This window comes from Pleuronectes platessa, chromosome 20, assembly GCF_947347685.1.
Source record: "Pleuronectes platessa chromosome 20, fPlePla1.1, whole genome shotgun sequence".
In the NCBI taxonomy this organism is placed as follows: domain Eukaryota; kingdom Metazoa; phylum Chordata; class Actinopteri; order Pleuronectiformes; family Pleuronectidae; genus Pleuronectes; species Pleuronectes platessa.
Genome location: NC_070645.1, coordinates 14369922 through 14380024, shown reverse-complemented (window position 1 = coordinate 14380024; position 10103 = coordinate 14369922). Strand labels below are relative to the sequence as shown.

The window sequence follows — 10103 nt, the reverse complement described above, 5'->3', positions numbered from 1 at the left end:
CTCTGCATCATCATTTTGTTATTTCATACCATCACTGTTGCTTTGCCTCAGGGAATCTGCAGACACGGACAGCAGCGACCACAGAGAAAAGGAAATGTTGCTGGTGAGCCGCTGAGTCGTCCGCTACAGAAAGAGCACATGGTCTCATGTTGTTAAAGGAGACTTTAATTCAATACAGCGCACATGCCTCTGGCCATTAGCTTGAAATGCGTCTGAAAGCAAACAGAGGCAGCGGGCAGGGAAGTAATCACTGGTGTTAAGTATCAACCAGCTGCTGGGGTCACGACGTGCGCAAGAGGCAGCAGGAAAAAAAAAAAAAAAAAGGTGCATTTTGTGCACAAGTATTGAGAGAAATTAAGGACAGATTGCTTGTCTTGAAAAATTCACTCGTAAATCTATATATAATTTGAAGTGAGAACAATCTCAGGCCTGTATCCCAGGACACGGAGGAAAGCAACAGATTGAGGGAAACAAAATCAATACCAGATGTTTAATAAAAAGTGGGTGGTATTTATTTTTATTCTGTAGTATTCATGTAGTATGAATGACTTCTGGGCTGACATTTACACAGTGTGGCAGCGTGACAACAGAGGGATGCAACACACCTCCTTGATGTCATGATTGTAAACGGTGTATGTCAATCAAACAATGTTCACACACTGCCACTCACAAGACCAGATTTCATATGATTTCATATTGGCCCAATCATTTTTTTTTAACTGATTCCTTTGGCTGACATTTTGGTCTGTGACACAATTTGACAACAAAATCAGTTTCATCAGGGGGAAATAGTCACCACATTACACTTGTCTTTTATTTCACACACAAATATTAAGACATTAGTTACACAACTGGTACTCTTCCAACAACACTACAATACAAAATCATCAGAATCAAGACCCAGACATTCTTTACATTGCACAACCAAGCAACATTGTAAACAAACAGACTTGACATATTGAAACTCATTTGATGGGCGAGTCCAGGATCTCTTGATAATCCTGCCGAACGGCCCGGCTCACCCTGTACAGCTTCACTCCTGTCAGGGTGAACACGCTGATCATGATGACCAGGCCTCCCATGACGTCGTAGACGGACGGGATCATCTTCAGGACAATGAGCTGGAGGAACATGGCCACCACGATCTCGAGGTGCTGCACGGTGCTGACTAAGGCTGGATGAAACCTGTTTAGAGCATAGTACACTCCCAAGAACGCCACGGTAGAGCAGATACAGATCCCAATTAAATAGCCCCAGGTCTCCCCATCTAGAGGAATGATGGGCTCCTGCATGATAAACATAGTGGAGGCACCCCACACTGTGCCAGTCCAGCCGAAGGTAAAGAGTGCAGTCCACATGCTCACACGCTCCTTAATGGCTCTGTAGACGATCATGGAGAGGGCAGCTGTCAAACCGGCCACCACTGTCATTGTATAGCCGAAGGCCTCCTTCCAAAAGCTCAACCTAGACTTCTCCTCGTCCGCTACGTTCGGCACCATGACCAGACACAGACCAAACACGCTGCCCACCACCGTGACCACATCTGTGTAGCCCAGCCTCTCATCCAGGAGCAGGAAGGCCAGTATTGCACTGAAGACTGTGGTGGAGGCACGCCACATGAGGGTGCCATTACTCGGGGGTACGATGGCAAAAGAGGTGTAGGCGCAGGTGATGGAGATAACGTTGCAGATGCCGTAGAAGAAGAGACGCAGGCGATAGCCCTTAGGCCCAAAGGGGGCCTCGTGGTAGTAGAAGACCACCAGGATGGACAGCACTTGGATCACAGAGCGGATGAAGAGCAGCTCGAGGGAGGGCACTTTAGAGCGGTCGGCTGCTAAACGAGTAATCAGTGCCACACAGCCGTGAGCCACGGCGGCCCCAAATAAGGCCATCCAGGTCACCCTGGAGGCCAACACATTCGCCTCGCCGAAGCTCGCCAGCTGACCCCCGACCCCCTTGTCCCTTTGCGCACTTGGCGGCTTAGGTGGGGTCTCCATGGTCCCAAAGAAAGTCCTTCCACCTTTGCTGTCTGAGACAAGTCTCTTGTCCACGTTAGCCTCTGCGAAGGCGCCAAATTCCTCGAAAGAGGGCGCATCATCGTACCCTTCATCGCCAGGCTGAGGACAGTGAGTGGCATATTTCACTGTCACTGTGTTTGGGTGAATCTTGACCCTCTTCTTGGATCCGTACTGGAGGGAAGATGCTGGTACATCCATGTTTCTTCAGGGTTCAGATGGTGAAGTCTGAAAAATGAAATCAAAATCATTAAACTGCTATCGTAATAAAACAAAATAAATACATTCTTTTCCTATGGTCTTGTTTTGTTTTAATTTTTGGACCAAACCGATATTTTTGGCATAATTGATCTATTGATTTCTCAATGTCCACCCTCATACACAAACACATATAAACATAAGTCTACAGATGCTGTCATAATCACACACGTGCATTTACATAAATAAAGCACACACCTACACCTTGCTCACAACTTCTCTTAAGCCTAAGTGTGTAATTTAGTGGAGGCTGTTTTGTGTTTCGTTATTTTCAAATAACTCTGTGCTATTGAAGAAGACTGCTCGGGGCAAAGATTGCTGAATTAATCAATTATAAACTAGTTGCTATGGATAAAGCTGCCGGTCACTTGTCTGCATATGGATGACTCGTTTGTCAATCATTGCTGACTGTAGGTACCTGTTTGGTCATTTGAATTATGGTGTTGAGTGGTTGCATGTCAGATTTATGGCATCCCTAATTAGCTGAATGGATATATGCTCCCTTGGAAAAGTATTCTTAGAATACAGTTTATTTTGATACACAGTGTGGCTTCTGCATTGTGAAGTTTATTTTGATACACTTACAATTAGGGTGTTTGATAACTTATTTTAAAACACATTTGGATGTATCTCTGCCTTGCACACACATATATATACCCTACAAGCTCATAAAAGGAAAGCAGCAAACATTGTGAGGCTGATGCAGTGTGATGGGGATGAAATTACATAACAGGAAAAAACCACAGAGGGGATGATACACGAATGTGGGCCACGCATGAGATGAATGGAGTTGCACACCATCAAATAGCGACAAAAAAAATCCTGCGTGTAAGGGTTAAATGTATTGAATCCTTTTTAATGGTTCCTTCAGCCACGTGATATTTCTGACGCTTCGATTTTTAATGGGATTTGGTTTAAATACGCCATTGCACAATATCCTTTAAACTGAATTAATTCCAATAAACTAAAGATGAAAATCAATCCATGAAAATAATGATATTTTTAGTATTTTAAATATATTTTTCTCCCATAGTCACATTCATTATGTCAATCCCATTAGACAAAGCATACATCGAAACCACAAGGGGGCAGAGAGAGACACTCTCTCGCCCTCTCTCCTCATGCACGCGGGTACTCCTCGTTTTGGGCACATTATTATTTTAACTTGATTATTCACAATAAACGACGTTAATGTGAGTCTGAAAGAAAAACGCTAATAAAAAATTCGCATGTGTGCGATAGAGAGAAGAAGCTTAGAGCCTTTCAAAAAAGATCCAGATACACATTTTTGCAGATCTAGTTATTATTTTCAAGGATGCACGGAGACTAAAAATAAAGAATAAAGCCAATAGTTTAGTTGAGGGTATAAAAATGACCCAAATAAGACGTTTGCATTGTAGTAAAAACCGAATGCAGCTAAATCAATCAGCTACAATGTGAATAAACGTCTTACCTTGTCTTCTTTAAATAGTCCCTGTTGATGCATGAACTCGGGTTCGTGTCATAAACAAAGATCTAGTTCTTGATCCCTACGTGTGGTCAACTGCAATGTCTCCATCTTCCCCCCTCGAGTGGAGCGGCTCTTGAAAGATGCGTAATTTCTCCTCCAAGCTGTCGACGGACGCTGCTCCTGCTCCTGCTTCAGCAGCTCATGAGGCTGAAGCTGCTGCTGCTGCTGATGAAGATGATGATGAAGAAGAAGAAGCCGGGGAGAGTAGCAACTGTCACTGTCACAGCCAGTGGTTTCTCCTCCTGCTCCTCCTCCTCCTCATCAGGACTGCTTCCCACCTAGACTCATACTTCGTCATCTCTCAGAAGGGGAAAATGGATGTGCGTTGGGTTGTCGCCTTCATCATCCTCATCATCATCATCATCATCGAGTTCATACAATTACAACCCATCCACTTCAAGAGGACGATTTGATTTCCAAGTCTGAAATAATTATGCTGCATGAGAGGACGAGGAAGATTGCAATCATGTTCTGCCATTGTTGTCAAATCAAAACATGCATTTGTTTAATTATACTTTTTATGGTTGTAAACATATACAGCGGCATTATGGTACATTTCTGATTTATTAGCACCACTGCACTGTATTTGATTAGCCCAGGCCCCACTAATAGATAATGAGTGGACTTGCTCATTTGCTTGGTGTACCAGCTTGAGGTAATTGGGATTCCCATAATCCTCAATCCTCTCATTGCACCGACATGACTCTCGTGAGGGTTGTTCCCTATCCTCCTCGTTTCACTACATCTTCCTCTCTTTCCGGAGAACAATAAATTCTTCCGTCCATCTTTAAATCACTTTCATATATTGATCTATTGTGCACCAAGGACGGCTAATTCATCGATGGCTGCTGAACACAAGCAAAGGGGTGTGTGTGTGTGTGTGTGTGTGTTTGTGTGTCTGTGTGCTGACTGCAGGTTGACGGAAGGCAGGCATAAATTAAATACATTTATTGCTATTTCAAGATGGGGTGGGAGTTGAAAACACTCAAATTAGATTGTTAAGTTTACCCCCCTGGCAGTGCAGCAGGAACGTCTGTAATATAGATCACACTGTCTCTGCCTCTGTGACATTTCAAGGATTTTAATTGGTAAATAGGTGATTTGTAATCCTGTAGCAATTAACACAGTGTCAACATTTACATTCCGCCGTTCAACATAAATCTGACAGCAGGGAGGATGAACTTTAAGAGGTATAATTGAGCAATTAGGTCTGGAAGAATTATAGTAGCGTGTTAGTATTTCATTATCGTACGAACAAATTGCATAGTCAGCAGGTCAACTTTACAGCAGGTAAAGAGATGATGGCTTTTCAGTTTGGAATATTGTGGTTTAATTATCTGCATGGAATTATCATACTACTACAGCTCATGCTCTATTTGTATATTTTGACATTTCGGGAAATTAAATTGGGAAGTCCTCAAACTGTCGTTGTCACAAAAATTACAAAAGTCCGGATCATGCAGGTGAGGGGGGGCCCCTGGGTAGAGCAGGTAATATACATAGCCGATAAACTCCACTGCATAAATCACGTGTTTTTTGTTTACAGCCCATTGACAATGGCGTCGTCACATATCACTGAAAGCTGTTGAGTTTCTTTGCTAAAAGTGAAATGGTTAAAATCAATGCCACGCTCACGTCTGCCGTTAAATACGTAACTACAGCCAGAGGGCGCTAGCTTTAGCTTAGCATAAAGACTGAAGACAGGATCTAACAGCTACTAAAATCATCTATACAGGTCATTAACTGACATTACATATCATATGACATATGCAGATATTGTACAACAAAGAGGGGCCTGAAGAATCTTTATGCTAAGATGAGCTTCTGACTGTAACTTAATTGTTTTATGGAAGAACCTGAGAATGGTCTGATTAAAGGTTTTATGTTTCCACTATATCAGTTATCATATTATAATGTCAAATGTTTAAGGTTATAACGTGATACTGCACAACAAAATGTGACTTAGGGCTGGTATGAAGCCGTAGAGTGAGGATCCACTCTCTCTGCTACAGGAATAAGTCAAGAGAGTGAAACAGAATAATAAGAAAAAAAACATAAACTCCAAATTGCTTCACAGCTCATTGAACCACATTGAAATAATGTGCATAATGGCTCCATAACTATTTCATGCAGTGCTCTGATGATTGAAGAAATAACTGCAGAAGAGGAGGTGAAGGAGGCGAAATGTGGGAGATTTTTTATTCTCTCACTTAACAAGGGGACGAATCAGCTCTATTAAACATCTCCGGGGACTTGGAAACACATTAAGGGTTCCACAATCCTGACTACACTACTTTCTTGTCGGGCAGCTTAAGCCGAGGCTCCACTGCCACTCCCCTTCTTAATCTTAAGATAAAAGCATATCGATTGTGTTGCATGGTCATCTTGTATAGAAAGTAGACAGAAACCAATATTTGTACACATACCACATTTTGTCTGCTCTTGGAGTATAGTGGAAATGACTGTGATTTATATTAGATTCAGTGATGCCTGAGCTATAAATCCTTACCTTGCTCTTTGACCATTACCTTACACGCTTCCATCTCTTTTTCTTGAGTTTCTACTGAAAGCTGAATTCTGTGTAGCTTTTTAAGATCATATCGGATAAAGTACGAGAGCCTTGAGCCCCGTTTTTTATTGATCACCTTTCTTTTTTTCATTATTTGTCTGGTCGCTGGTCACAATGGCCCATTTCTCTCTCGTCTGGGGCTCAGGCTGCCTGACATTGATTAAGCAGTTATATATCGAATTATTTAAATATGCAGCACCTGGAATAAGAATTGGACAACTACAAACTACCTCCCCTGATTTCGGTAGATGGGCTGACAGGCTTGGAGAGCAATTTCAGCACTTGGAGAAAAGAAGGGGCTACCAGGCTTTTCCTTGACAGAGCAAACAAAGTCAAATAAATGGAAGATGGTGGCTTTAATAGGCAATTTGTACATGGGTGGTGAGAGAATGGACAGGGCTCTTCGACTCGATCTCTCTAAGGGCTGAGAATGCCACCGTGAATATGATCGAGCATAACCTTTTGACCAGCCAAACCACAATTTGCAAACATAATTTTACATGTAATATTTATGAATTTAATAAGAAATGTTAGAGATTTATTTAAGAGTATGCATCACATCTTACAGGGGGTCTGTGAATGGTTCCACGATCATTCATGAAAAGCTGAAGCCTGTCGAGGCCGAACCAAACTTTCTCCAGCTACCTGCAACCAATGTTCTGAGAATAGCTCATCCCCACTGGCAAGCTCCCGGCACTTTGTTGTCTGTGTTGTGGCTGAACCCAAAATCAAATAGTGCCGCATACGCCCATGAATCATGAATGAGGCAACGCTTAAGTTTGTTCTATAACAAGGGTGTTTAATAATGGATGAGGAGAAGAGGGTTCCCAAACATGAACCTCCTGTCTTCTTTTGTTACCATCTTCCTCACTGACTTAAAAAAAGCAAACAGGAGGAAACATAATTGATCCCATCCATCATACTAGCCAGATGTAATTATTAAACTGGTCATACACATTAGTTATGAACAATTTGAATTATAGAAAAGATAACACAGGATATGTACAACAGAGTTAAGAGTTAATTAACCTTATGTCTCATTCATTTGAATATGAGCAGACAATGATGAGCCAGCACATGGTGCAAATCAATCATTGCTCTGCCAAATCAATAAGCTTTTGAGAGATCAAAGTACATTTAATTCTTATTGACATGTCAAAATGATGTTCTTATGATTTAATTTAATAATCATGCTCACACATCTGATCATTGTTTCATCCAGTTGGACTGTGGCCTGCCTGACAGGAGCGAGAAAGCAGCCTCCCACACTGTTAAAACATCATTTCCACACTCCTGATCAAACTTGCACCCAGGAGACAATTGGTGGTAACACATTTTTTCGCTTACTGAATTATTAGTTCCTCAGAGGCCGAGTATACTTGGATCTCGATGATACTAGAGTGGTAATTTCTTTCTTTCTTTCTTTCCTGAGACTTCACTGTGAGAACCCCTCATAACTCAGTAGTCATTCATTTCTAGGTGAACCTGAGTCACAGCACCATTTGGGAAAACTTGATGTGCACTGTCATCACTTCCCGAGTAAAATTTGAGGCTGTGCATTTATATATGGGATAATCAATTTTTTTTATTTAGGGTCAGTGTGACACTATTAGGGAATTTCTCCCCAATCCCTAATTGTATCTTGGTATTTTTATCCCCACAGGAAAATTTAGGAAAGAAAGGCCCCCCCTCATCCTTTTAATGAATGAAACTGATATTAATACATTGCCCATCACTCACTTGGATGCTTGACAGGATTCATCTTTCAAGGCAAGAAGGTTTCAAATAGCAGGCGGGGGTGGGGGGGGTGGGTGCTTTCATCAAACTCAATTGCTGTGTTCACACATTGTCCATCTGTCAGCTGTATTACACATTTTCCATCCTGTGGAAAGCTTTACAAATGACTTTACTGGCATGCTGGGAACTGCTTCTATACCTGCTAGTGGTTTTAGGTCATAACATATTCGTTAGATTATATGGATCCAGTCCATTGCACCCGGGGGAAGCAAATAAGGGGAAATACTTTGACATGCAGGCTTGAGATATGTATCGGTATGTAGAAATGAACCTGATGGGCGAGAAGCTGTAACACCTCGCCTTTGCCGTCAAAACACCTTTACGAGAGATCTGAACGATTCGAGATGTCAGGCTCGGTGACATTTGGAGGTGAGATGGAGATGTTTGGAAACGACAGAGAGCTGCGTTGTGTTGTTGTCGTGAGTGAGCTTCACAAACCCGACTCTACAGCCGGAAAAGCCTCATTTGAGAGAAGGAGAGGACAAGACGTCTTCAGGTTTCAACATGAATAGACATACTCAAGTCAAGCATAGGAATGATAACATCTTTTCACTGTACAGGATGAGTTGTTATCTCTACCTTCTTATACTGGAAAGGCTTTTTTTAGGGTTTCGGGAGAAAAACTGCTTCATCTAAGAGAAAATGTTTCCCTGCCTGTACACTGTAGAAGAAAACTTGGATTTCTTCTTCTACTCTATCTTAAAATAACTTGAGAAAGACCATCTGGAACACCCAGTTTTGCCCCGGGTGGTTTAACCTTGTGTCGGTCTGTGATTAAACCTTGGCAATTTCTGGTTTTCATTAGCCTTGTGCCTCAACCCCTTCGGATTTCTGCCACCGACCAGCCCGCAAGGTCTGATACAGCAGCTTTCTGTGAGTGTGAGTGACTGTGTTCTGTTTTATTATAAATGCGATGTGTTTGACTGCGTCTCTTGAGAAAGCCCTTTTCTTTTCGCATGCGTCGGCCCGTTTAAATGTTACATCTCCTCTGATCCCTGTTCACAAACAACTGTCTCGCTCAATTTATTAGATTTAAAATGATGCAAATGTCTTAATGGATCATTACGCTCCCACGGATGCTGTTTTACTGAAAGCTCACTCTGTTCTCCAGCATAGTTTGAAGAGAGATAGATGTAAAGATTGCAGCCATTATTAAAACAACAGCGTGTTTTGCTGTCAGCACAGTGCAGCGGCCTCCAAGAGTACGTTTCAAAGTCGAGATGCATTCGTCATGCTGTTATGGAGAGAGCAGAGGAGGCTCCAGTGAAATTATGAGGTGCAAAATGAACCAAACTGTGCCTGAACAAATCTCACCCTCGCTGTGTGAGAGAGCACTGCAGACTGGAGTCGCTGCAGAAACACAGAACAATCACAACCACCGATCACAGTGTTTTTTATGACAGTAGGTGCTGCAGAGACTGAAGTGTGATGGCGTGAATCACACCTGCAGCTCAAACTACATGCATCCCCATCCATAGAGGTATTGATGACAGTGACGTCAGCTGTTGGCTTAAGAAAGGAGAAGGAATCAGATGCCAGTAGGAACATGTACACTGTGAGATCTGATCCTAAAGGTTTATGAGGAATCATAAAGATTTACAGCTTATTTGTGTCTCCGGTATGGTGGCCCTGAAGCGCACAATCACACAACACAACGATTGGTCACAAAATATGAGGGCAAATAAGAAAACACACGGGCAAATTAATAAACACAACAAATCACAAAACGCGATGAAAACACACGACAGCAAACAAGAAACACAACAATAAATCACAAAAGACAACAACTAATAAGAGAACATCCCCTATGACAAAAACAAATCAAAAAACATGACAAATCACAAAAAAACACAACCAATCCAAAAATATGACCAAAGCATATATCAAAACAAGAAAAAAGAAGACAACAGCAAATAAGAAAAAACGCCAAAACAAATCACAAATCACAAAACAC

The 10103-nt window shown here is 42.0% G+C and overlaps 1 protein-coding gene across 1 annotated transcript; it reads right to left on the bottom strand.

The window, feature by feature from the left end:
• Window positions 1-562: 562 nt before the first annotated feature.
• Window positions 563-4049, bottom strand: slc35g2b (solute carrier family 35 member G2b). Its single transcript, XM_053412064.1, has 2 exons — window positions 3727-4049; window positions 563-2243 (listed from the first exon to the last, which is right to left on the bottom strand). Exon 2 carries the CDS (start codon window positions 2214-2216, stop codon window positions 966-968), a length of 1251 nt encoding a protein of 416 aa, XP_053268039.1. The 5' UTR covers window positions 2217-2243; window positions 3727-4049; the 3' UTR covers window positions 563-965.
• Window positions 4050-10103: the final 6054 nt, after the last annotated feature.

Coding starts and splice junctions, on each gene's coding strand:
- slc35g2b (XM_053412064.1), bottom strand. CDS start 2,216: ATGGATGTACCAGCATCTTCCCTCCAGTACGGATCCAAGAAGAGGGTC.